Source organism: Raphanus sativus, chromosome 9 (genome assembly GCF_000801105.2).
Source record: "Raphanus sativus cultivar WK10039 chromosome 9, ASM80110v3, whole genome shotgun sequence".
NCBI classification, from domain to species: domain Eukaryota; kingdom Viridiplantae; phylum Streptophyta; class Magnoliopsida; order Brassicales; family Brassicaceae; genus Raphanus; species Raphanus sativus.
The window spans coordinates 32,618,052-32,643,274 of record NC_079519.1 but is presented as its reverse complement, the minus strand read 5'-3'; the positions used below and the strand labels follow the sequence as shown (position 1 = coordinate 32,643,274).

The 25,223-nt window shown below is 37.2% G+C and overlaps 7 protein-coding genes and 1 non-coding gene across 13 annotated transcripts in view; 7 read left to right on the top strand and 1 right to left on the bottom strand.

Annotated features, from left to right (window-relative positions):
- LOC108828437 (probable methyltransferase PMT5) overlaps nt 1-2,888 on the top strand; it is a 30,365-nt gene extending 27,477 nt beyond the window's left edge. Inside the window, exons 1-7 of one of the 2 annotated variants that reach the window (XM_018606341.2) lie at nt 195-274; nt 345-480; nt 947-1,187; nt 1,284-1,509; nt 1,717-1,883; nt 1,951-2,387; nt 2,479-2,888. In XM_018606341.2, the coding sequence (XP_018461843.1) occupies nt 349-480; nt 947-1,187; nt 1,284-1,509; nt 1,717-1,883; nt 1,951-2,387; nt 2,479-2,628 (1,353 nt within the window). In that variant the 5' untranslated portion in view covers nt 195-274; nt 345-348 and the 3' untranslated portion in view covers nt 2,629-2,888. Of the gene's footprint in view, nt 1-194; nt 275-344; nt 481-946; nt 1,188-1,283; nt 1,510-1,716; nt 1,884-1,950; nt 2,388-2,478 lie in introns of those variants that run through there. The other variant, XM_056995511.1, reaches the window with a different exon arrangement.
- Nucleotides 2,889-4,378: 1,490 nt separating this feature from the next.
- On the bottom strand, nt 4,379-4,451 carry TRNAA-UGC (transfer RNA alanine (anticodon UGC)). Its single transcript has one exon. It is a non-coding gene; the product is annotated as a tRNA-Ala (tRNA).
- Nucleotides 4,452-4,636: 185 nt separating this feature from the next.
- Nucleotides 4,637-6,702, top strand: LOC108823842 (uncharacterized). Of its 2 annotated transcripts, none has more exons than XM_056993846.1 (7): nt 4,637-4,852; nt 5,149-5,245; nt 5,329-5,456; nt 5,560-5,718; nt 5,831-6,192; nt 6,288-6,396; nt 6,481-6,702. In XM_056993846.1, exons 1-7 carry the CDS (start codon nt 4,736-4,738, stop codon nt 6,583-6,585), a joined length of 1,077 nt encoding a protein of 358 aa, XP_056849826.1. In that variant the 5' UTR covers nt 4,637-4,735; the 3' UTR covers nt 6,586-6,702. The 2 variants fall into 2 exon arrangements, with proteins under 2 accessions (XP_056849826.1, XP_056849825.1); XM_056993845.1 differs by having other exon boundaries at nt 4,652-4,852; nt 5,146-5,245.
- A 1,451-nt stretch (nt 6,703-8,153) lies between these two features.
- On the top strand, nt 8,154-9,216 carry LOC108825894 (uncharacterized). 2 transcript variants are annotated; one of them, XM_018599254.2, is made up of 5 exons: nt 8,154-8,348; nt 8,461-8,529; nt 8,641-8,694; nt 8,785-8,843; nt 8,983-9,216. In XM_018599254.2, the coding sequence occupies exons 1-5, from the start codon at nt 8,208-8,210 to the stop codon at nt 8,984-8,986; spliced, it is 327 nt and encodes a 108-aa protein (XP_018454756.1). In that variant the 5' UTR covers nt 8,154-8,207; the 3' UTR covers nt 8,987-9,216. The 2 variants fall into 2 exon arrangements, with proteins under 2 accessions (XP_018454756.1, XP_018454755.1); XM_018599253.2 differs by having other exon boundaries at nt 8,978-9,216.
- Nucleotides 9,217-11,972: 2,756 nt separating this feature from the next.
- LOC108826523 (ureide permease 4) lies at nt 11,973-14,808 on the top strand. 2 transcript variants are annotated; one of them, XM_018599895.2, is made up of 7 exons: nt 11,973-12,481; nt 12,561-12,699; nt 13,438-13,612; nt 13,702-13,748; nt 13,838-13,935; nt 14,041-14,415; nt 14,518-14,808. In XM_018599895.2, exons 1-7 carry the CDS (start codon nt 12,245-12,247, stop codon nt 14,677-14,679), a joined length of 1,233 nt encoding a protein of 410 aa, XP_018455397.1. In that variant the 5' UTR covers nt 11,973-12,244; the 3' UTR covers nt 14,680-14,808. The 2 variants fall into 2 exon arrangements, with proteins under 2 accessions (XP_018455397.1, XP_056850240.1); XM_056994260.1 differs by having other exon boundaries at nt 13,817-13,935.
- Nucleotides 14,809-16,497: 1,689 nt separating this feature from the next.
- On the top strand, nt 16,498-17,794 carry LOC108825804 (probable carboxylesterase 7). The gene has a single exon (XM_018599157.2). It carries the CDS (start codon nt 16,511-16,513, stop codon nt 17,546-17,548), a length of 1,038 nt encoding a protein of 345 aa, XP_018454659.1. The 5' UTR covers nt 16,498-16,510; the 3' UTR covers nt 17,549-17,794.
- A 228-nt stretch (nt 17,795-18,022) lies between these two features.
- On the top strand, nt 18,023-20,495 carry LOC108825964 (ureide permease 1-like). 2 transcript variants are annotated; one of them, XM_018599329.2, is made up of 7 exons: nt 18,023-18,128; nt 18,503-18,750; nt 18,887-19,025; nt 19,118-19,271; nt 19,361-19,484; nt 19,598-19,972; nt 20,063-20,495. In XM_018599329.2, the coding sequence occupies exons 2-7, from the start codon at nt 18,523-18,525 to the stop codon at nt 20,213-20,215; spliced, it is 1,173 nt and encodes a 390-aa protein (XP_018454831.1). In that variant the 5' UTR covers nt 18,023-18,128; nt 18,503-18,522; the 3' UTR covers nt 20,216-20,495. The 2 variants fall into 2 exon arrangements, with proteins under 2 accessions (XP_018454831.1, XP_056851469.1); XM_056995489.1 differs by having other exon boundaries at nt 18,026-18,128; nt 18,500-18,750.
- A 2,152-nt stretch (nt 20,496-22,647) lies between these two features.
- On the top strand, nt 22,648-25,126 carry LOC108826543 (uncharacterized). The gene is made up of 3 exons (XM_018599919.2): nt 22,648-23,745; nt 23,886-24,491; nt 24,587-25,126. Exons 2-3 carry the CDS (start codon nt 23,893-23,895, stop codon nt 24,771-24,773), a joined length of 786 nt encoding a protein of 261 aa, XP_018455421.1. The 5' UTR covers nt 22,648-23,745; nt 23,886-23,892; the 3' UTR covers nt 24,774-25,126.
- Nucleotides 25,127-25,223: the final 97 nt, after the last annotated feature.

Here is a 25,223-nt window from a genome sequence, read left to right as displayed (position 1 = left end):
TCAGTGAAGGAGATAGCAATACAGCGTCTTCAAACAGCGGAAACACTGAATCCTCCCCAATGTCTGACTTGGAAGATGTCAGTCAGCACGTTGAAGGAAGAGAGAATCTAGTGGACGTTGGAAACCATATGCAGGACTGTCAAGAGAAGATGATAGAGAAAAAGACAGAGAAGAGTATATAGTAGGCATGCCGGTTTGGTAGAGATATCATATGGAGTGGGAACGTCAAGATAACTAAAGACCAGCTTCTTTCGTCAGGAACCGTGACAACGAGGTTAATGTTAACTTTTGACACTTTTAACAGTTTCTTTCAAATATAGTTTCTCATCTTTTTTTATTGTTAGGTTAATGTTGCTTGAAGAGAATCAGATCACCTTTCACTCGGAAGATGGCTTGATCTTTGATGGGGTCAAAGACTACGCTCGTCAGATTGCTGAGATGATAGGCTTAGGAAGCGATACTGAGTTTGCTCAAGCTGGTGTAAGTCTTATTACTAGCTTATATAGTAGGCATGCCGGTTAGGTTAGTTTTTTTTTTTTTTTTTGTGTCAGTTAGTTCAGAATTCGGTCGGTTCGGTTTGGCTGAATCGCCGAAATGAACCGAAAATTTCGGTTAGCTTAGCTCGGTTTCAAAAATTTCTATAGAACTCGGTTAAATTTCGGTTTAAATTGGTAAAAAGTTCAAAATTTGTTGGTTAAGTTCGGTGATTTCAGTTTGGATTTTGGTTACTTCGGTTCGGAATTTTGGTATAGTTTGACTAATTATTTTTAAGAAAACCGAACTAACCGATTACCAAATCAAAAACCGACTTTTTAAATTAAAAAAATTGCCGAACTGAACCGAAGTGGAAACTGAACCCAAAACCGAACATCTCGGTTCAGCAGGTTCGGTTTGATACATCCTTTTTCAGTTCCAGCTTCTCAGGTTTCTTATGGTGTGCTTGCAGATACGGACTGTGTTAGACATTGGTTGCGGATTTGGAAGCTTTGGTGCACATCTAGTGTCTTTGAAGATGATGCCTATATGTATAGCAGAGTATGAGGCAACGGGGAGCCAAGTTCAGTTAGCTTTAGAGAGAGGCCTTCCTGCGATGATTGGCAACTTCTTCTCAAAACAGCTTCCTTATCCAGCATTGTCTTTTGACATGGTTCACTGTGCTCAATGTGGCACTACTTGGGATATCAAAGGTAGGTAATAAATTGCATGTTTTTGGTTCATTTTTTGTCTTTGGAAGTTGGGTGATCAATTATGATTGACGTTTTATGTTTTGTCCCTTTGAGCAGATGCAATGCTACTTTTGGAAGTGGACCGTGTTCTGAAACCGGGAGGGTACTTTGTTTTGACCTCTCCAACGAACAAAGCGCAGGGAAACTTGCCAGACACGAAGAAGACAAGCATCTCAACGCGGGTGGATGAGTTGTCTAAGAAAATCTGCTGGTCTCTAACAGGGCAGCAGGATGAGATGTTTCTTTGGCAGAAAACATCAGATTCAAACTGCTATTCGTCTCTGTAAGTATGATTGTGAAAGTGAAAGTGTATGCTTGGCTTTATGTACTCATACCAATGTTAAAAAATCGCTAGTCGGTAAGTAATTGTTTTATAGGGGGATCATTGGTTAGACGGGCGTCTAGACCGATTTTAAAAAAATCGTTTCGAATTACCGCCTAGACCGATTTTTAGAACACTGACCGATGCTGTCTGTTTCCTTGTGTACAGTTCACAAGATTCTATACCTCTTTGCAAAGATGGTGATAGTGTTCCTTACTACCACCCACTGGTTCCATGTATAAGCGGAACCACAAGTAAACGCTGGATACCTATTCAGAACAGATCTGCTATTGCAGGAACTACTACCTCAGTTGAGCTTGAGATTCATGGAAAGTGTTTCTTCCTCTCTCTCATTCATTGTTTCAGTTTCACTTGGTACTTACATTTTCTCAAATGTTTCAGGTATAAAACCTGAAGAGTTCTTAGAGGATACACAGATATGGAGATCAGCACTCAAGAACTACTGGTCCTTGCTTACACCTTTGATATTCTCTGACCACCCGAAGAGACCCGGTGATGAAGACCCTCTCCCTCCTTTCAACATGATACGCAATGTGATGGACATGAATGCTCGTTTCGGGAACTTAAACTCCGCTTTACTCGACCAAGGGAAGTCCGCTTGGGTGATGAACGTTGTCCCGGTCAATGCACGTAACAGTCTTCCGATCATACTTGACCGTGGCTTCGCCGGTGTTCTACATGACTGGTGTGAACCATTCCCAACGTATCCACGAACGTATGACATGCTTCATGCTAATGAGATTCTCACGCTTCTTAGCTCAGAACGGTGTAGCTTGATGGACTTGTTCTTGGAGATGGATAGGATTCTTCGGCCCGAGGTTTATATTATAAACTAGCATTCTTGTTTTTTTTTTTCTTCCACAAGATCCTAAATATAAACTTGACGTTTGTGTGATTTGGTTTTAATAGGGATGGGTTGTTCTAAGCGACAAGGTGGGAGTAATAGAGATGGCACGTGCACTAGCAACACGAGTGCGGTGGGAAGCACGAGTCATTGATCTTCAAGACGGTAGCGACCAAAGACTTCTTGTCTGTCAAAAACAATTTCTCAAGAAGTAACACGCATTCAAAAATATATATATAATTCTTCTTTCACACTACACATAAACAAACACTCACTAGTCACTACTACTACACAGTATTTTCACGGGTAAGTTCTCTGTAAAGAAGGAACTTGAAGAAGGTTTTGTAATGAGTGGAAGCTTTTAGCTTTGAGTAGAAGAAAGAAAAAAAAAAGTTAGATTCAATATTCTTTGATTCTTCTTTTTCCTTTTTTAATTTTGCTCTTGGACAGAAATATTTTTCATTCTTCTCTGTTTAATCTTTTTTTTTGACAAGAATGTGAATTTCATTACCAAGATAATGATACATGAGATACATTCAGAGCTTGAAGATCAAACCTTATGCATCTAGGATTAGCTAATTAAAGCAAGACTCTTAGAAAGCCCCAAAAAAAGATAAAAAAGACTTTCACAGAGAAACAAAGGTTTAATCATCTCCTAAGAAGTGATTAAAGCTTAGCTAAAACATGAAACCAAAACTCAAATGTCAATCCAGTAGTTCAAGGCTGAATCTTGATGCCGGAACCTGCACAAAGAGCCACGAACATTAGAGCAACCAGCCGGAGAATGAGCCTAGGAACCGAGGCTCATCCCGAAGGCGACTTCGAAGGGGTGCGACGGCGAAGCAGGGTTGACTAGGTCCTGGTCCGGCTAGCACCGATGAGGTCCACTCCAGACGCTGAAACATCTCCAGAAGCCAAACCCGGTGGTTTCAGGAGACCCTAATCCAAAGAAGAGAAGCTAGCAGATAGGTGCGGAGCGACGCAGGCGGAAACAAGCGGAGGTTCATGGCTCTCTACTCCGGTCCCTTCACACGAGCATCAACTGAAAAGATTCTAGCTTCAGAACAAGGACGAGGCTGGAACATCAACGGACGGCTTCCTTCCGGAAATATGAAGAACAGAGGAACCGAAGCTCCAACAACACAAACGGCTAGTAGAGCCGTCAAGATTTTGAGCTAAGAAATCATAACAAGAAGAAGTCCCCGACGAGAGCCTCAAACTCGTCTTTTCATCTTAGATCCGAAGGTCAAGATGGGGAAGTTCTGGCTGATCAATCGACTGAAGGAGAGGTGGAGACAAGAGGAGGCAGCGACAAACCAGAGAGGCAGAGGCAGCGACGCTCTGCTGTCCGGCGGAGCCACCTAGTCGGATCTGACCCAGATCCAACGAAACCCTAAATCTAGATCTACCTCTAATCGACGCTTCCTGCAGGCAAGGGACCCAACTACATCTTCGCCAATCCTCCAGAGAAGACAAGAACAACTCAACTTCTGTTTAGAGCCGTCAAATCCGGCCGCTATTTGACGGAATCCAGAGAGATTAAAACAAGGAAGAGGGGGTTGGACGATTGGCTACAGGACAGAAGGCAGAGAACGGAACGCTAGTTGGGGTGGCGACCGACGGTTGAGAAGGCACCGTCGGCCACCGTGACGGAGATTACAAGAGTCGCCGAGAGAAGAGGTCGAGGGGGAGAGAACCTAGAGAGAAAAGTCTCTCACCTCTCTCTAACTTTTTTCTCTGTTTAATCTTGTAAACGAGATTATTTGTTATTTTATTTTCCAAAAATGTATTTTTTGAAGGTATTGAGATGATAGTAAAGTGAGTTATAAACACAAATTTTATTAATGGATGTGTTAAACTTTTACGACCGAAATGTTTTAAGATGTGTAATTGTAATGCTTTTATAGTTTTGATTGATGTCTATTTTCAAATATTAACCAAAAAAATATATAATAAAAACATTTGTGGAGATGCGGGGGATCGAACCCCGTGCCTCTCGCATGCAAAGCGAGCGCTCTACCAATTGAGCTACATCCCCGATTGATAGGTGCTTCATTGATTTACTAACTTGGTTTATTGACAAAATTTGACATGGAGGAAATGAATTTTAATAAATAATAAAAACTGGAAACGGACCGACCCATTGAACCATATCTGCAGCGACTTCAAGCAAACCGACCCGTTGACCATATTCTCATCCAACGGTTCGATATCAATCACAGTATCACACACACACACACAGAGAGTTAAACCATCTTCCTCATTGAAAAACTCCTCTCCAAGTTTCCCAGAAAAGCCTCACCGGTCAAGCAAAACTTGGCGATGGATCCTCAACAGCGGAGAACTGAAACCGGTCCGCGTCCTCCGGTTGGACAACCCGGCGGCGACGTGACTTCGATTTTCGTCGTGTTCGGCGTTTTCATCGCTATCGCCGCTTTGGTATATATCAAACGCATCCTACTCCTTACTGAATCGGTTCTCCCGCTTCCTTTCGATCGATTTAGAACCCACTCCTCCTTTGTTTGTAATGTCTGGGTTTTGTATCCTTTAGTTGACTTGACTTACTGTTCTTTCTCGACCTAGATTCGATCTTTAGTTTCGTTTTCATTAGATTTTTGTTGTCTGTTTTTGTCATTACCGAACAGAACATACTTTTGGAAACCTGCTCTAGATAAATGTTTGTTATCATTGAACAATGTTCATGTTTTTTTGAGATTTTTTAACGGTGTTAGCAGGTCATGTCCCCTTCATCGTTGGTGCACCAAGTTCCCGAAGGACACGTTGGAGCTTATTGGAGAGGTGGTGCTCTTCTCAACAGCATTACAGAGCCTGGTATTATATTATTTACTAAAAGCGGTTTTGTCATTCTCTGGTTTGTTCCCAACTATGAAAACACTGTTTTTTTACTGCTTCAGGTTTTCATTTGAAGCTGCCTTTCATTACCAACTACGAGCCTGTTCAAGTTACTCTCCAAACTGACCAAGTGAAGGATATACCATGTGGTACCAAAGGAGGTGTCATGATTACCTTTGAAAAAATTGAAGTAAGACCACCCCTATGATGATCTAACAAGAATGATGTGTGTCTACAGTTTGTTGATTGTTACTTCCATATATTGACCCAAAATTAACAAAAATTGATTTTAGGTTGTTAATCGTCTGCGTAAGGATTATGTCTACGACACTTTGCTCAACTACGGTGTCGACTATGATAACACATGGATTTACGACAAGATTCACCACGAGATCAACCAGTTCTGCAGCTCTCATTCCCTTCAGCAAGTCTACATTGACATCTTTGACCAGGTTCGTAGTATAACCTTCATGGATAACATAAGTAGTATCTTTGCATCTTTAGCTTATTTGCTGTTTTGCGTTGTGTCTGATTGATATCTTCCGCATTCACTTTTTAAATCAGATTGACGAGCGAATGAAAGATGCTCTTCAGGCTGATTGCACACGTTACGCTCCGGGAATCGAGATCATTAGTGTGCGTGTCACTAAGCCTAAAATTCCAGAGAGTGTAAGGCGCAACTTTGAGCAGATGGAAGAAGAACGCACTAAGGTCTTGATTGCTATTGAGAAACAAAGAGTTGCTGAGAAAGAAGCAGAGACAAAGAAGATAATGGCCATTAGTGAAGCCGAGAAGAATGCCAATGTTAGTAAGATTCTGATGGAGCAGAAGCTGACTGAGAAAGACAGTGCACGGAGAGAAGCTGACATCGAGAATCAGATGTATCTTGATCGTCAAAAGAGTCTTGCCGATGCAGATTACTACCGGTATAATAGCTTGTCTCTCTCTCTCTATATATATATATAACTACAGAACCAGTGGGTCTAATACTTTCTTTTGCTCTGACCAATGTCCAACTTAGTGTACTGAAAGAAGCTGAAGCAAACAAGTTGAAGCTCACTCCTGAATTTCTCGAACTTAAGTTCATCGATGCCATTGCACGTAACACCAAAATGTTCTTTGGGGACAAGGTTCTTCTCTACACTATCTCATTTCTCAACTATTACTTCTCTGTTTCTGCTGTTCTAAAAAAGTATATACTATTTACTGTGAAGGTACCTAACATGGTGTTGGATCAAAGGCTGCTTGGGAACTTCCTCAGTCAATCGGTAGAAGACCAATCTAATGATGGAAACTTGGAAACGGCCACTGATTCGTAGATTATGTTCAGTCCCCCACCAAAAACAAAAATTTCCTTTTTGTTATGCTTGTATGCAGCATAACCTAGTAGTGAAAACTTGGATGCTTCTCTTTTTCTGTCAATCATTTTACTGCAATTTAATTCCTAATAATTATGCTTTTTGTCTGAAAATGAATCTCATATATAAAGAATTTTAAAAATTTAAAAATAATTTAAACCATTATCCAAACTCGAACCAGACATGCAAATATCTGAACTGAATCCAAACCAAAATTTAAAAATATCCGAATGAAACTGAAAATTTTAATCTCTAAAACCTCAAATTTGAATAGCCCCGGAGGAAATCCAAATGGATATCCAACACCTATTCCTAACTTTTAAATTGGAAAATTTAACCAAAATGTTATTCCGTTCTTCTAAAAAGTGTGGATCAAAAAAAAAATCTAGTTTATATTAAATACGAAGTAAAATCACAAATCCGCTGGAAGACGAGTCAGGTTCTAGAGTTTCGATTTAAAGTTTGTTTTTTTTTGCCGTCAAGATTTTGTTTTATTAAAAGAAGGGCCGAGCCCAACGGGTCTAAGCCCGATTACAACAAGTCCAACAAGAGGCCCAACAGACACATAAGTCTGAGTCATTGAAAGCCGAAGCCCAATTTACAATACGAAAGGCCCACTAACACACACCTAAGCCCACTCCACGACGTCGGCCCGTGCACCAACAGGGAAGCTGAATGCATTACACGCGGAAGGATCTGCATCGTTGTCTCTGCACGTGTTGCTCCGCCTCAACCTGCCTCCACCGCCTCGAAACGTCGCCGGGGAAGATCACCACCACCTCGATTCGATACGACGGAGCTCAATAGCCTGCAAAGCCTATGTGGCCTCTAAACTCCACTTCAACGCTTTTTCTTCCGTGTCGGAGATCCAAACCACTCTCTTCAGATCTCTCCCGACACGACCAAGCTTACCCTAACTCGAGAGGGACCTCTAACCACTCTCTCTTCCGAACCCGAAACGAAACCCTAACCATCAGGGCGCCATGAAACACCTTAAGCCGGCGAGATAAAACTGTGGAAGTTTTCATCTCCCGGAAATTAGATCCGCAGACGGCGAAGCTGACGAAGCTTCCACCACTCGGAGACTGGAGCCGGCATCGGCGGAGCTAACAGAGCCTCCACCCCTTGGAAAACCTTAACCCAAAAAGATTCTCTTCGCCGCACCATAACCTCCAATAAACCGCGTCCTCCCTCCAGAACTAAGCCACCACTGAAAGTGACTCTCCAGAGCTCGAACAAGGCAAAGTAGAGAAGGAAGAGACGAAGAGATCAGAGACGAAGACCCTTACTGAAGAAACGGTGCGCTCCGACGACGGCACGCACGCGCACGCGCGGCCGCTCGTCGGACCCGAGGCTAGATCTCAAGATCTACTTTCTCGTCTTCTCTTTCGATTTAAAGTTTATATATAAAGAAAAATTGATCAAAGAAAAAAATAAAGAAAGAAAAATAGAATGGGCCGGATCAGTGTTGAAGACTAATAAACATTGCTATAGGCCCAAATCACACTTTTATATATATACGCAACGCAGCTAGGGTTTCAACGCTGAAGCACCGTAAAAAGTTTTTGGGAGGAGGCAGAGCAATGTACGCGAGGAGGAAGTCATGTGCAAAATTTGGGGGGAGACGACCACATCCCGGTACTTTTCGGCGTAAAAAGCATACGGGGCTGTCTGATCTTTTGCCCGCCGGCCGAGAACTCCGATTTAACAGATGTTTGAGGATGGTAATTATATACTTTTTTAATATAACTTTCATATAGTATATCTCTATAAAACGCGATTGAGAAAATTTCGGCTTTTGTTATTCATTTGATTTTTGATTCTTCTAAATTACAGAAAAAGTCATCACTTGCTGCTACAAATTCGACCATACCCTGTCTGCATGGTCCTCCTTTAGTGATGAAGGTTATTTACTTTAGTATTGATGAAAAATTTACATGTCATCTACGGCTTTTGTTATTCATGTATTTTGATTCTTAAATTATTGTTATTTAATGATTTGATTCTTAATTACAGAAAATGTCATCACTTACTACTACTTCCACCATGCCCTGTCTTGATGCTCCTTTGGTAAAGTTTATTTACTTTTAGTATTGAGAAATTTATAGGGCATCTTAAAGGCTTTTGTACTTATTCATTGATTTTGATTCTTAATTACAGAAAATATCATCACCTCACGATGTTACTACCACCACCACCATACCTCAGTCGCCATCAAGGTATATATATATACACAATCATGTTATCATCTCTCTAATATTGTTCGTCTTATATATCAATTAATTAGCAGTAGTTATGTCGATTATTGCCTTGCTCGTATATATACGCTGTAATGTTTTAGTACCTGACACAGCGTAGCTGAGCTCAGCTCCGATCAAGTTTAGAGATGTGATTCCTCCATAAGCGGCATCTTGATGATCAACAGCATAGCCTAATCCACCACCTAAGTTCTTATAACTATATTATATTTCAATATATTTTGTAACTTCAAAAAAAGACCTGTGTTGCTTTATCACGACTTATTGAAAAATAAAGAACTTTTCCTATGTGATATTGATAAATCTTTTGTAATGATTAAGTCGTTTTCTTGTATTATTTTATACAATGTGTTGGCTATTTTACAAGATAGATGGTACAATGAAAATGAACTAAGCTAACCATCAACAAGACTCATGATCGAGAGGTGCTTTTGAAATGTATTGTAAACTAATCCTACCCACGATTAAAACATTTCCTTTCACAATTTTTTTGGTCGAAAAGGTTTGAAAACTATAACCGACACATTCCGACCCCTTCACCAGCTTGGCCTATAAAATGCAGCTCCTTCTTGCACTGTTTAATCAGCTTGGCATATAAAATGCAGCTCCTTCTTGCACTGTTTAATCGCAATTCTACTATCCAGCTCTGAAGCAGGGAGGTACGTACCTGAGAAGCCCACCAAAGGTCCTAGGCATACGTACCTGAGAAGCCCACCAAAGGTCCTAGGCAACAATCTGCTTGAAGCCCCTGTCTATTAGCTTCTGTAATCTATTTCTGCTACCATTACGCTCTAGTTCCAGATCACAATATTCGAATAAACTCCATGTCTAGTTTAAAGATCAGGATGCACCACTTTAGATGAGATTCAGTAACTAAATTTTTGTTTCCATAGAGACCTAAATTACATAAGACAACAACAAGTTAACAAAGAGTTTGAAATTACCAATGATAGGACATTCTTGAACAATGAAGTTTTTTCTTCCAATAAAGTGAAATATTCAAACCAAAACGCCAAATTCCTCGAAGTCCCTTCAATGTTCCAACTAGACATCCATCTTATTCTAACCATGTTGCTGAGAATGGAGACGAAGGCACAGAAACAATAACATTGGCATGAATGAGGATTAATTATTTAACAGAAGAGTCAGGGGTTGCTTCAGAAAAAAAAAAATTGTATTAATTCTTAATAATTATGCTTTTTGTCTGAAAATGAATCTCATCTATTCTATTAATTCTTCAGCATGATCAATTGATAATAGTTGAGTCCAATTAATTTTTTCTTAAAGAACCATTTATTATACTAACTGCCAATTTGATTATACAAACGGCCGTTTGTATAAATATTGTAACTTCCTCTCTCTTTACTTCCGATAGTGTCGCAATTACACTTCTATCAAATACATATAATAGTACTCAACCATTACAGAGAATGTGATAATAAAATACTACTATATAGTCGACTAATATTTATATCACAAACGCTAATTAATCATAGTCTTAACGTTTTATGCAAGCCACTTTCATTCATATTAATGATTGATATACTCTTATTCATACTTTTATATACATCCTAAAAAAAAACATTTAAATCCAGTTCACATGTTGGATTTTAAATGGTAACAGTTTCAACTAAACCATAAAAATAGAAAATCGGTGCAAGAATTTTCAATAATGTGTAAATATTTTTTTGGTTTCTTGGTGTAAAAAAAATCAGTTCATGCACCGGAAAAAATAACCAGTTCACTATAATTATTTAATCAATATATAAGGGTTTGCCGGTTCAATGTAAATAGATAAAGATTTTGAGTGTTCAAAATAATTTTAAATATTATTATGAAAATAAAATTTGAATCTAAAATAAACAGAAATATAAATTTATAATAGGTATTATATAGATTTTTGGAGTTTTGTTTGATCAACCGGTATCGGATCACGGGCTGATAACAGATTTTAAGTTTTTTATTTGGTTTATTTATTTAACGGGTCTATTTTATTAAATCATGATTATGACATATTGATAAATGATTGGTTCAAAAATTTTCTCTCACATCTATACTATTAAAGAGGAAGCAGTCTTGAAAAGTCGATTTATATAAGTTGTTTTAGACCCTTACATTTTTTTAGTCCAACCTATTACATATAACAAAATCTTATAACTAACCTATTTTATAGCAACTTAATAAGATTCTCCTTCATTTAAATAAAGCATATTACTGTTATTGACTTTAAATGTTACTATAATCTAAACCGTTGACTTCTAACATTTTAAATATGTACGTAAGAAAGATTTGTACAAACCACTGTTTCTATTACTAATGTTTATATTTTTGTATCGAATGATGGTGTGGAATTAATTTAAAACAACATTGTACCTCATCTATACTATTAAAAAGGGAATCACTACCAAAAAATTTACTTAAAAAATTTGTTGAATCCTTTCACTAACTAATTGTTTTTCGTCCAACTATTTGAAAAATTGATTTGTGGATGCGGGTTATGAGTTTTTTTATGCGGGTTTAGTATGAGTTGGTGGATTTTGGATCGCGGCTACCCGTCGACCCGCAAATTATTTAAAAAATAAAATTTAAAAAATTAAATACTTTTTTAAATACAAGAATTTAAAAATAATAATTTAAAATTTAAGTCATGTATAAATATTTTATTATAAATATACTTTTATAGTAATTAAAAATAATAATGATTTTTAAAATATGTATATAACTCACGGATAACCACAAAATTAAGTGGAGCAGATGCATGTATAATATTATTTGTTTGCAGGTTGTGCGGGTCATATTTTTAACCAAAACAAAGTTGAAAATCCGCGGGTTGGCGGGTCAGTAGGGCGAGTTCGACCCGAAACTCAGCCTTAACTGTACGTATACCGGATCAATTTTTAAATTACAATATATTTTGATCTAAATTTATACACAAATATGATTACAAAAATACAAATAAAATAAAAAAAAAACAAATTTAAAAGAGCGGGTCAAAATCTAGTTAATACTTAAGCCCTATCCATATATCACTTCAATTTATGTATTAGATTCGAAGAACCAGAGAGTATGAAACATGTGGTTGCAGACAAAGTTGAACCACTTGTCAAATTCAGACTCAAAGTCCAAATTTATCTGAGCTCTCGTTTGGTCTTATTAGGCTGAGCATGCCGATGTGTCTTAAAGTTCTCTATTGACACACATGTAGCCTTCTCCACGCAACCATCACAAGCACACATGCAGTTACAGAGAAGAACCGGTTTCGATATACCGGACAGGACTTGAAAGCGGTGGGGGTAACCGCGTAAGAGGCAAAGCCCATAAATATATCAAGAGTCTTTGTGTTACAGAAGCAAAGAGAAGAGATGTATGTGATTGAGAGCAAAGTAGCAGCTATAGGATGTATGATACTCTCGTTATGTTGCTTGGGAAGCTGGCCAGCGGTTTTGACTCTCTTGGAGAGAAGAGGTCGTCTTCCTCAACATACTTTTCTTGATTTCACAACCGCTAATCTCTTGGCCGCTATCGTGATCGCATTTACACTCGGTGAGGTTGGGAAAAGCACGTTTCAAACACCTGACTTCACCACTCAGCTCTCTCAAGTTTGGTCTCATCTCTTAATTACATAGGCCACACCTTTTTGCGTTTTGCGTTTGTTTTATTGAAGGAATCACTGTGTAGGATAATTGGCCGTCGGTGTTGCTTGCGGTGGTTGGCGGTGTGCTTTTAAGCGTTGGGAATTTAGCGACTCAATACGCTTTAGCGTTTGTCGGTTTACCGGTCACCGAAGTTATAACCGCAAGCATCACCGTTGTCATTGGTATCATTCCTCTCTTTCAGCAATCATTCAACGTCTCTCTTGTTTTTTTTTTTGAAATGCCATTTCCGCGTTTGCGTTTAGGTGGTGAACTATAATTGATAAATATTTTTTTGAAACTAAAAGGGTTAAACCCGGGTCAATGATGACACAAGCCTAACCCCCGGGTGGAGGTACAGCCCACGGATAGACCCTCTCCTGGGCATTCAAATGAGTCGAAAGCAATAACTCATATCCGTGTAGCCGGTGGGGTTTGAACCCGGGTTCACCTTATTGGGTTTCTCAATTCCCTCAAGCGCCACTAGGCCACCACCACCGGTTATAATTGATAAATATTATGTGAAAAATTTAAGGCTAATCCCTTATAGTACTTCAAATCCTAAACTTAGAACTTTTATCCTAACTCATCTAGTAAATAATAAATAATTTTAATCACTAAACCTAAATATAAATGAAAATGATTTTTGAAAAACTTTTAATCCGTTGCTTTTTTTTTGTCAACAACTTTTAATCAGTTCCTATTTTTGGAAATTGTTTGCTTGTATGCTATTTTTAGAATAAAAAGATGTTTAGCATATACTCTGTGAGACCATTTCACAAAAAAAATTATCACTATTTCATAAAATATATTCTTATGTAATCAAACGCCAAGGCAAACAGAAATGTTGATATCTATACGTTATGAATCAATCACTGATGTTTCTTTTTTTGGTTTCTTGCATGTCACGTTGAGTTTTATAGGGACGACGTTGAACTATTTCTTGGACGACAAGATAAACAAAGCAGAGGTTCTTTTCCCAGGAGTAGGTTGCTTTCTGATCGCTGTCTTCCTTGGCGCTGCGGTCCACTATTCTAACGCAGCTGATGTCAAAGCCAAACTCGAGTCTTTACCTGGCGAGTATAAAGCTGGGACACAGTACGATGTTGCTCTCACTCTCCCGTTTCTGTTTCCCATGTTTTCAAAATGTGTTCTGTACTAACAAAGACCTAACAACCTTTCCACAGAGATTTCTATTCTTCCATTAAAAAAGGTGAAGACAACCCCGAGAAAGGTAAACCCTATAATGTTAGTTAATAAGATTGAGAAACTTTGTGATGGTCTTATATGATCTACTCTTAGGTTTGTCCTTACCCTTAACAGAGGAACCCGATCTCGAGTCTCATGAGAAACCAGTAGAAAAGGCGAAAGCAGGGACCGCAGGATTCTTTGTGGAGCTAGAGAACAAAAGAGCAATCAAGGTTCAGTTACACTGACCAAAAGAGAACAAAAGAACTCAAAAGTTCGAAACTTGTTTTGCAAGATTACATACCAAAAGGAGAGTATATATAACTCATCATTGGCAGGTCTTTGGAAAGAGCACAATGATCGGACTCTTCTTAACCCTCTTCGCTGGGACCTGCCTCTCTCTGTTCTCTCCTGCATTCAACTTGGCAACAAACGATCAGTGGAGCACATTGCCGAGAGGCGTACCTAAGCTAGTTGTCTACACTGCCTTCTTCTACTTCTCCATCGCGGGTTTTCTCATCGCGTTGATTCTAAACCTCATCTTTCTTTACCGGCCTATGGCAGGCTTAGCGAGATCATCGCTTAAGAAATATGTGAAAGACTCTAAAGGTAGGAGTTGGGCTGTCTTTGCTGGCTTCTTGTGTGGGTTTGGTAATGGTTTGCAGTTCATGGGAGGTCAAGCTGCTGGATACGCGGCCGCAGACTCTGTCCAAGTTAGTGCTCTTTTTTTTTTAATATATCTCGGTTTAGTTTTGTTCCGTATTAGTTGATTTTGAGTATATATGAGTTTCATTTTTTGTTTTGGGTTTAATTAGGCACTTCCTCTTGTGAGCACGTTTTGGGGTATAATTTTGTTTGGAGAGTATCGGCGATCGTCGAGGAGAACCTATGTGCTTCTTGTAAGCATGTTGGTCATGTTTGTGGCGGCCGTGGCAATTCTCATGGCGTCTTCTGGTCGCCGTGGTCACCGAAAATGATGACAATATTTTCTTATATAGTTTTAGTATACGTTCGAGTGCTTGTTATGAATATCAATAATCGAACGTTATTGTTTTTATTTTTATTTTCTAATCAAGTTGGAAAATACAATATAGTTTCTCATTCTACTTATGGATTTAATTATCTGAATGACATTCTCTGTTCTGGCATAACAATTTCATAAGAAAATTAATATAACTTGAAGTTGTAAATTAGTCATCTATCTTATTAAAACAGAAACATTATAACTTTTTATAGGTAGATTTTAAAGTTGGACCTTATGTATTTAATGATATATTAATCTACTTATTATTAGACATACCTTTTTATAAATAATTAATATCAATCATTACCATAGTTTTTCACTTCTTACCTTATTATTATATCCACTACGCATGTTTCCTTATATTGCATATATTTTACTATAATCTAGATACATTTACTAGCATATTATACTATAAGATAGATTATTTATGATACATCTACTAACATATAATACTATACGACATATTACAACATATTACTAATAATACAATATATTATCTATATTCATTAACTTGCATCTATCAATATTAGCAATACTATGAAAACGACTAACTCTATACTTTGAACCTATAAACCATGATATACTAATTTATAACAAAAATGATATTACTGTTACAAATTAGTTTTTATAAAAATTATTTATAGCAACAATTTGTTATATAAGATAAATTTAATCAAGACCCAAATCTTTTTTTTTCCTGTTCAGAGAAAAAAAAACCTACGAATATATACCATTAAGTTAGCCAAAAATCTTCCGAATAAATAGTAAATCTCACCAACCCAACAAAATGAATTAAAAATATAACAAAAGATATTATGTTTGAAATTTAGCTCACTGGATCGGGTATAAATCTGTTCATTTCAGGTATGAGTTCTTCAAGTTCTCAACATTTGGATCTAAGTAGGTATTTGATCTTTTTTTCCGGGTCGATTTTTTTTGGTTCCGGATCATTCTAACTTTTTTATATTATAAATTTTAAATAATATACCAAATATATATAAAATATATGAATCAAAAGATAAATCCGCGCAGGCGCGCAGATCATGATCTAGTAACACTGTACAACGCAACTCAAATTGAAATTCTTAAAAGTTCAAATAATTCATGATTTATATTATTTTGAGTTACTTATGAGAGATCCATATATAACTTAAGTTAAATCAATGATAAATTAGTCTACATAACGATCATTAACATATAGCCGTTTGCAGTAAAAAAAAACGATCATTAACATATGTAGCCAGGGAATCATACAATCTACCAGGTACACGTTCTTTCAAACAAAATACTCGCCAGGACTTGTTAATGATAATTTTTTTAACATCTGGTATTATACTTAAAAAGTACTTGTGACAAGCTATGACTGGATGTCATATAGGTAATATAGTTTGATAAAATTTACAAACTGGAATAGCTTAGTCTTACTTAAGAAATGTTAAAGGTATTCGTATCTCCCAAATAAATCAAGAAATGGCTTTGTTAGCAGCCTCATTGGTTCAGATCTATATACAAGTATATGAATCCAAAATTATTAGTATTTAAATAAAGTAAAATTATCTAATTAAAATTTATTAAGTAGAACCAATCATAGTATCATACATTCGCACATGTAAAGTTAGTATCTAAAATGTCGGTCAAAATATCTCTGCACAGATACTTTTCACCTCCTCTCTCCTGTGCATCATCTTTATTCTCCTCCACATAATATACCTAAATCATTGAGAAATACTGTTTGTCACGAGTCACTCCCAGATGAAATAATTTAGTCCATTTATTTGCATCACATGTATATACCCATACACCCATTTTGTTTCAACCAAACTTATTCTAAATTCTACAAGAAAGAATCACTTATTTCTAACGAGTTTCTTGCAACCCAAGCTACAATGGATTCCGAAATCGCTTTCGACAGGTCACCCTCGTATCGAGTCTACAAGAGTGGCCGCATCGAGCGTATGTTGGGAGAAACAACGGTCCCACCGTCTCTACACCCACAAAACGGCGTCGTCTCCAAAGACGCACTCTACTCGCCGGAGAAAAACCTCTCCCTCCGCATATACCTCCCGGAGAAAGCCGGAGAAAAACTCCCTCTCCTCGTGTACTTCCACGGCGGCGGCTTCGTGGTCGAAACCGCGTTCTCGCCCACTTACCACGCTTTCCTCACTTCAACCGTCGCCGCCGCGAACTGCATAGCCGTGTCAGTGGACTACCGCCGCGCGCCGGAGTTTCCGATTCCTATCCCGTACGAAGACTCGTGGGACGCTCTCGAGTGGGTGTTCTCTAGACGGGAGCGTTGGATAAACACTCACGCCGACTTCAAGAACGTGTACCTCGCCGGAGATAGCGCCGGAGGAAACATCGCGCATCATCTAGCCGTTAGAGCCGCAAAGAAAGAGAAACTGCTCACCATCCGCGGCGTTATCTTGATTCATCCCTACTTCTGGGGGAAGACTCCGCTTGACGATCTGGAGACGAGAGATGAAGCCATGAGGAAGAGGATCGAAGGTGGGTGGAGAACCGCGAGTCCGAACAGCGTAGACGGGGCGGATGATCCGTTGATTAACGTGGTCGGATCCGAGTATTCGGATCTTTCTGAGCTAGGCTGCGGACGGATTCTTGTGGTGGTGGCGGGAGATGACCCGTTTGTGAGACAGGGTTTTGGTTACGTGGGGAAGCTGGAGAAGAGTGGATGGGAAGGGGAAGTGGAGTTGATGGAGGTTAAAGGTGAGAGTCATGTTCATCATTTGAAGAATCCTGATATTGATAATGCTGGTCGAGTTGTGAAGAAGGTTGCGGAATTTATTAATAAAGTAACGAACTGATTATTTGATATATATGTATCCGCCGTTACATATAAGCTATGCTCAATATATATGCATGTGTGCATGTCACTATGTCAGTATTAAAGCCATGACTAAAATATATTCAAAAAGTGTATATCCAAGTAGTAGTAGATAGATGAGCAGATACACTGAGAAGCTAAGAAGAGCCGAAAAGGGAACTAGGCTAGGTTGCAACATGAGGCTCATGCTATTTAACACATTTGTTATGTATATTTGACTTGTTCTCTTTTCTTATGTTTTGATTATGAAATGATTGAGCATGCTTTTCCGAATGAAGATATGATTATGTCAGTCAACGACTGACGGAGGTGGCAAAAGAAATAATAATCTGAACGCAAAGCGAGAATTGATCAATTTTGTACAAAGTTATATATTTAAAATAAACAGTAAAGTAGTGGTCTCTATCACGAGCAAATTCTGAATCTTCCAATCAAATGGGACTCCTCCATAAGCAAAAAAAAAAGTAAACTAAAACTTGCAACTTCTTTCTCTCTTGTCCTCTCTGTTCTCGGGTTATCATCTGTTATACATCAAACTTGACGACAAAAGCTTCAAAAAGGTAAACTATCTCAAGAGACCCACTAGTCAAAGATCTTTTCTTTTTGGTCTCTCTTCTTACTGCTTCTCTCCAAAAAATTGTGTCTATTGTTTTGCCTTGGCTGTCTATTTTAAGTTATCCTGAGACTTTCATAGATCTTTGATAGAACTACACCCTTAGTTTTGAGTTTTGATCGATCTTAATAATGTTTCTGTCCATACTAAAATAGTCAAGAGTGTCTGCTTTAGATCAAGAAAGGTAATGGAATTTAGTGAAACATTGTTTTGAGTTTTCTTTAGATTTTCTTGCATCAGCATATGTCTTGTGTTCTGTTCTTGGAACCTTCCTCTAACTCAACTATTTCATCCTTCTTTTTTTTTGTGATTCCATAGAAGTATACTATACAGAGTGAAAGATGTATATGATAGAGAGCAAAGGAGGAGCAATCACTTGTATGCTCTTGGCTCTTCTCTTCTTAGGGACATGGCCAGCAATAATGACTCTAACTGAAAGACGCGGCCGGCTTCCTCAACACACTTATCTTGACTACACAATCACAAATCTGTTAGCTGCAGTGATCATAGCGTTCACACTAGGCCAAATAGGTCCAAGCAGGCCAAATTTCATCACACAGCTTTCTCAAGTCAGTTACATATCCATGTATAAATACATACATTTCATTTAAATCTTGTTGGAAATAAATTGTTAAACTGCATATATATATATATATATATATATATATATATATATATATATATATATATATATATATTTTATAGGATAATTGGCAGTCTGTGATGTTTGCAATGGCTGGAGGAATAGTTCTTAGCCTTGGAAACTTAGCAACACAATATGCTTGGGCTTTTGTTGGTTTATCAGTCACTGAAGTCATCACATCTAGTATCACTGTTGTTATTGGTATACTCTTGTTTCTTTTCAACTACTTTTAACTGATTCTTTCTTTCTACTTATCATGAACATTCTTTTTGTTTTTTTTTGTTTTTGCATAGGCACAACTTTGAACTATTTCTTGGATGATAGAATCAACAGAGCTGAGATCCTTTTCCCGGGGGCCGCTTGTTTCTTGATAGCAGTTTGTTTCGGCTCTGCTGTTCACAAATCAAATGCAGCTGATAACAAATCCAAACTCCAAAATTTCAATAGGTTGAACAAGATTCACAACTTGTTCTTTATTTTTGTTATGGTTTGGTTTTGCTAGGTTTGGTTTTAAAATAATCTTGATCTTGTTTCAGTTTAGAGACTACTTCTTCTTTCCAAATAGAGACAAATCATGCAAACAGCGGGTTAGCGAAAGAGAAAGCAAAAGAAGGGACTGCAGCTTTTCTTATAGAGCTTGAGAAACAGAGAGCTATAAAGGTGAAACTATCTTTTCATTTCATGTTCATTTGTTTTTTTTTTTGTGACAATTCATTTCATGTTCATATCATATGGATATTAGTTTCTTGAAAAATCAAAACTTGCATTGATAGGTCTTTGGGAAAAGCACAATAATTGGACTGGCAATAACTTTCTTTGCCGGTATCTGTTTCTCTATGTTCTCACCTGCATTCAACTTAGCCACAAACGATCAGTGGCACACATTGAAACATGGGGTTCCAAAACTCAGCGTGTACACCGCTTTCTTCTACTTCTCAATCTCTGCATTTGTGATTGCTCTGATACTAAACATCAGGTTTCTCTATTGGCCTGTACTTGGCCTCCCAAGATCGTCTTTCAAGGCTTACCTAAATGACTGGAACGGTAGAGGATGGTCTTTCTTGGCTGGATTTCTCTGTGGATTTGGTAATGGTCTTCAGTTCATGGGTGGTCAAGCCGCAGGCTATGCAGCTGCAGACGCTGTTCAGGTTTAGACTTCATAAAAACTATTATTCCCTGTTCAGTGATTTGACCGTGAAAAAGATAACCAAACAAACATATCTGTTGATGGGTTTCAGGCACTTCCACTTGTGAGTACGTTTTGGGGGATATTGCTGTTTGGAGAATACAGAAGATCATCGAGAAGAACATATGTACTTCTTATTAGTATGCTCTTCATGTTCATAGTTGCAGTGGCGGTTCTTATGGCCTCATCGGGACATAGAAAATGATTTGAAAAAGAAGCCCACAGAGAAAGCTTCTACAAGTTTAACTGCTAAAAGGAACACAATTTTAGTCCATGAAATAAGCTCTTGATACTGTTCTTGAAAGGATGGAGAAGAGCCCTAAAAGAAGATTAAGTACCTTCACTAATGGGTAATGGTTGTAGCATGTTCAAAAGTGTTAAGATGTTTTCTTTCCTCTTTAGTTATCTTTGAACATCAATTTTTTGTTTACATGTTTGATATATAACATGGAGCTTAGACATAGTATTTGATATATGATTATTTTTGAGACGTTGTTATGTTCTTGATAATGGGTAGTACTCCTCATAAGCTCCATGATATCTTCTCCCGTTTCATCGCTCATGATACCAATTCTGGATATGGCTAGCCGACATGTTCTTTCAGTAGGCTACTGAAGCTGCTGAGAAGTTCAGTGTACCAAGACTTGGGTTCCACGGCACTGGCTACTTCTCTCACTGTTCTGATTGTTGCATCAGAGTGCTTAAACCACAAAAAGAGTTAAAATAGTATTAGATAATTATGTTTTGAAATAAAAGTTAAAATATCTTATAAAGATTATTTTAACAACAGTTCTAAATCTCTCTGTTTTTTAATATTCTGTTGTCATCATTTTTTATTTTAAAATATCAAATAGATAAAGTTTATCATAAACTTATCTTTATCTTCAACAAGAACATATATTTATCTCATAGTAATATTAATAATTATTATAGTTTCGAGTTTTTCTTTATTTATTTGTTAAATATAAAAATAGGGTAAAATCATCTTATCATGCACTATAGATAAGATAATCCCAGAAAAACGAAAAAAAAAATTCTATTTAAAAATACTTATATGCCGACTATATGATGATTACTGTCCAGATGGTACGTATTAGTGTATTTAAAGCATAATTATTACGCAATCATCCAAGTCTTAGGGCAACCAAATCAATCATGTATCTATATATATAAAAGAGAGTTGAATCTCTCCTGCTGACACATCAGCGTCCACGTCATAAATTAGAAGTCTCACGAGTTGACACATCAGATACGCACTGTATCACTTAAACTTTGTTCTCTCGAAATGGGCTTCGCAGTGGGCTTCGTCCAGCGCAAATGAAATGCTCTTCGGCACTAGGCCCATCGACACTGTTCTACGGAATCCCTAAACAGATGTTCTCCTTCGTGTTCTTCGTCTGTTTTCATTTGGCGCTGAGACTTTCTAGATTCTGTAACGGTGTTTGTGGTTTAATCTTAAATCGTCTTTATTCTCCATCCCACTACGAATCAACCTATTGCGCTCTTCGTCTGCTAGATCCTTATATATATAAACCTTCGATGCGTCGTTTTCGGCAAAATCTATAATCTTCGGGAGATCGCGATCTCTTCATCTCTCTGAAAAAGACAGCGTCTTGTGGGGTTAGCAAGCTATTCGTCGGCGAGCAGGTGAGGCCAGCGACCATTGGCATTACCCGGAGCAACCACAACTTCAAGCTTTCTGACTATACAATGTCCATACGCTTATGGGTATTCTCAAACCTTGGATATATTATCAAATATATAAGATACTCCAATTTTTCTTTTTCTTTTTCAGCTTTAAAATACTCCAAATTTTGTGAGGCTCATAATCCGTTCGTGGAATATAATTATTTATTTTATGGTTATAGTTTAACTTGCAAATGTATGATTATAAATACAAACAAAAGTAATTTAAAAATATATATTATATTTTAACTATGTTTTCGCAAATGAAATTTCTATAAGTTCTATATGTATTAATGCTTTTAAAAATATTAATAAACTTTAATATAAATATAAATCACTGTCATAGAATAACTTACAAAATCCAATCAAATGACATAGAAGATTAATCTTATTTCTTCTAAGAATAGGAATAGATGAAGTAGAATAAAAAAACTTATATGATGTATAAATCTTTATAATTACACATTGTGAATGATATAGATGATATAAAAGGGAAAAACATTGACAATACAAGTTAGATCAAATATAAATAAACAAATAAAACATATTTGGATATTCTCATTTCTAAAATAAAACTATAATGTATAGAAAATTGGTCAATTGTAATAAAATTATGTTTTCATCAAACTAAAAACCCACAACAAAAAATATAAATAATAATTATAATAGTATGGTCTCACAACATATACATCAAATAAAAATTAGAACACATCACATTAAAATAAGTATATATTAAATGTTAAACAAAATAAAAATAGACATTTTAAACTAAATATTTATAGTATACATATATAGATATAATTATGTTTAAATATTTTAAAAATATATAACTGGTCCGGATCCGGATATACATGCCTAAAATTTCAGTATCCAGATCTTAATATTTTTAATTTGTATATTAGCCTTTGAAATTATTTTATAGTTCACATCCCGCCCGTAGAGCGGGCCGACCCTAATGTTTACATAAACCCGGAGGTGGAACCAGTGGACCTGGAAGAAATATATCTTCTTATTAAAGATGCAACAACGAGTTTATATCAAAACTTGCTAAATCTTTCGACCTTCGTCTACAAATCATTGCCTACTTTTGGTCTGAATACAACCACCACTGCCGGTGCTGTGAATCCCGATAGCGAACCAGACACCTCACCGGTGTGAAAAGAATGCTTTTGTTCCTTTATTTATTTATTTTAATTGGCTGGTTGTTGCTTTTAGATTTAACTGTTTTATAAATCAGTTGTGTTCGTGGCAAACATCGAATTGTATGATATTTGATCATGGTTTTGATTTGACATTGTTCTGGCTTTAAGTTGCAAAGTTTTTGTTCGTCTCCCTCATATAGACTCTTTTGTTGAGCAGCTCTATTATGTTTCAATCATCCGAACGACGAGAGCTTGAAAGTCTAGCCTTTTGTTTTTGTTATTTTTTGACTTTTTGTTTGAAGTTACTAATCACTACTCTTTACTAGTACCCTACTCTTGTTTTGCCTTTTGTTACTAATCTTGAATATCTTGTTACAAAACTTGATTTTTTCTGTCCTTACCAGCTTAATGTTGATCAGATCCTCTGTATCATCAATATACTCTTTCAGCTGCAAACACAAGATCATAATCAAAATGATGAAAACAAAAAGAAGAACAAATGGCTTTCTTTGTTTTGGACAGCAAGTAAGTAGTGCCAAGACCAATGTATATCAAGCCACGTGTTAAAAAGTCAAATCTATTGGATGGAGCACAGTTTCTAAAATAGACCATGACACAGGAGATCAACTTCTAAAGTGGTAAAAAACTAACAGAGAAAAAAAAAAACAGAAAGAGAAGCCGACATGGCGCTAAACCCAGCCAATGGGTTTGTTAAAAGTTTCCGAACTTTACGACATACCTTTCGTTCTGTTATCCCCCTCCCAGACAAGGAACAGAACCAAACCCTAGATCCCCCTTTTCTTCATCTTAGTTTTGTCTGATAAGAAAAATTCACAACTTATCCAAATGTGAAGAAGAATCATCACTGAATCACGGTCTAGGTTCATCGGATAAAATCATTTTCCAGGTATGTTTTTTTATTTAATATATAATAGATTTCTTGGTGTATTTTATCTTAGAGATTTTTGATGTTTATTGGTTTTGAATAACCCTAGAAAATGGCTTAAATCAAAGAGGCATTGATGATTATTTCTTTTGATTGTTTAGGTTTGTTATGGGGTCAGAACATGATCACCATGAAAACAAACAAGTTTCAGAAGAACCTTTATTAGAAGATAAAAATGGAGATGATGAGCATAAAAAGATCCACTCAGAAACACATTCAAGATCCTCTTCTTTCTCCTCCTCATCATCATCTTCCTATTCATCACCACCAAGACATCTACCAGAGACAGATTCACCTCCTGTTCAAGTAATGGACAGGGAGGATCAAGGAACAACGGACTATGACCCGGACCGGATCCCATCTTCGGTTTTCGAGACAAGCAAATCGAATTTACAAGCTGATTGGAGCTGCGCTTCGAACGAATCTCTCTTTAGTATTCATATAGGGAGAAACAGTTTCACTGTTGATATGATGAAATCTGGTGAGCTTTTTAAATCAGGAGAGTTGCTAGCTTATAGTCCTGAGCTTCCTATGCCTCCTCCGCCAGGAAAAGAATCAGACCCTTTAGTCGAGTCCTCCAAAGTTGTTGATTCAGATGATGATGACGATGAGAAAGAACAGCCTCCTGCTGTTTCTTGGAAAACTCCTACAAAGTCTTACCGTTCTAACCGAAGCTCAAACAGCACGCATTCCTTCTCTTTCCCCATGTAATAGTCTCTCCTATCATCCTCTCTTATGCCTTTTTTCTTTGCTTTGTTTTTGTTGGATTTGGTTTAGTGAAAAGTCTTTTTTATTTTTACAGTTTAGCAGGAGCTGCAAGTGATTCAGCAAGTGTAGAAACAGGGGAACAGAAGAAACAAGAAAAGCAATCACAAGAGACAGAACAACCAGCAGAAGTAGAAAACCAGAAGCAGTCAACAATGTGTGGTTGGTTCTCATGGTTTCCTTCATGTCCTTCGTGTTGTTCTTTACGTTCTCCATGTTCTTGAATTCGGTTTGCTTTGTGTGTTTACGATTAGTTGACCCTCTTAACTGGTTGAGTAAAACCTGTTAAATGGAAAATCGAGTTAAGTTATGTGTTAACAAAAGTAAATTAGGTTTAACTAAATTAATCAAATTGTTTAGGTTGGTGTGACCGTGTAAGAGAGCAAGGTAGACTCTCGGGTCTATTGGAAAGTGTTTGTAGTTAATGGCCAAGAGCTTTGAAACTTTGTGGGGTTATGTGAGGTTACATGAAGCATAACTCTAGTTTCTCTCTGAGCCTCCGTTAAAACCGTTGTCTCCCGACTCATTCCTATTGTATCAATTATTTAGCGCAGAATATTTCCTGCTATTTTCATTATTGTTGGCTGCAGAAGAACTAAAAAAGAACACACTCGATTAGGATTTTTGTTTCTACATTTTTTTCATGAAGTTATCATCTTGGAGACAACAACATG

Coding starts and splice junctions, on each gene's coding strand:
- LOC108823842 (XM_056993845.1), top strand. CDS start 4,736: ATGGATCCTCAACAGCGGAGAACTGAAACCGGTCCGCGTCCTCCGGTT. Junction 5,246..5,328: donor CAACAGCATTACAGAGCCTG/GTATTATATTAT, acceptor TTACTGCTTCAG/GTTTTCATTTGAAGCTGCCT. Junction 5,457..5,559: donor TTACCTTTGAAAAAATTGAA/GTAAGACCACCC, acceptor AATTGATTTTAG/GTTGTTAATCGTCTGCGTAA.
- LOC108825894 (XM_018599253.2), top strand. CDS start 8,208: ATGTACGCGAGGAGGAAGTCATGTGCAAAATTTGGGGGGAGACGACCA. Junction 8,695..8,784: donor CCTGTCTTGATGCTCCTTTG/GTAAAGTTTATT, acceptor TCTTAATTACAG/AAAATATCATCACCTCACGA. Junction 8,844..8,977: donor ATACCTCAGTCGCCATCAAG/GTATATATATAT, acceptor TACCTGACACAG/CGTAGCTGAGCTCAGCTCCG.
- LOC108826523 (XM_056994260.1), top strand. CDS start 12,245: ATGTATGTGATTGAGAGCAAAGTAGCAGCTATAGGATGTATGATACTC. Junction 12,700..13,437: donor AAGCATCACCGTTGTCATTG/GTATCATTCCTC, acceptor TGAGTTTTATAG/GGACGACGTTGAACTATTTC. Junction 13,749..13,816: donor TGAAGACAACCCCGAGAAAG/GTAAACCCTATA, acceptor ATCTACTCTTAG/GTTTGTCCTTACCCTTAACA.
- LOC108825804 (XM_018599157.2), top strand. CDS start 16,511: ATGTATATACCCATACACCCATTTTGTTTCAACCAAACTTATTCTAAA.
- LOC108825964 (XM_018599329.2), top strand. CDS start 18,523: ATGTATATGATAGAGAGCAAAGGAGGAGCAATCACTTGTATGCTCTTG. Junction 19,026..19,117: donor TAGTATCACTGTTGTTATTG/GTATACTCTTGT, acceptor GTTTTTGCATAG/GCACAACTTTGAACTATTTC. Junction 19,272..19,360: donor AAACTCCAAAATTTCAATAG/GTTGAACAAGAT, acceptor ATCTTGTTTCAG/TTTAGAGACTACTTCTTCTT.
- LOC108826543 (XM_018599919.2), top strand. CDS start 23,893: ATGGGGTCAGAACATGATCACCATGAAAACAAACAAGTTTCAGAAGAA. Junction 24,492..24,586: donor CATTCCTTCTCTTTCCCCAT/GTAATAGTCTCT, acceptor TTATTTTTACAG/TTTAGCAGGAGCTGCAAGTG.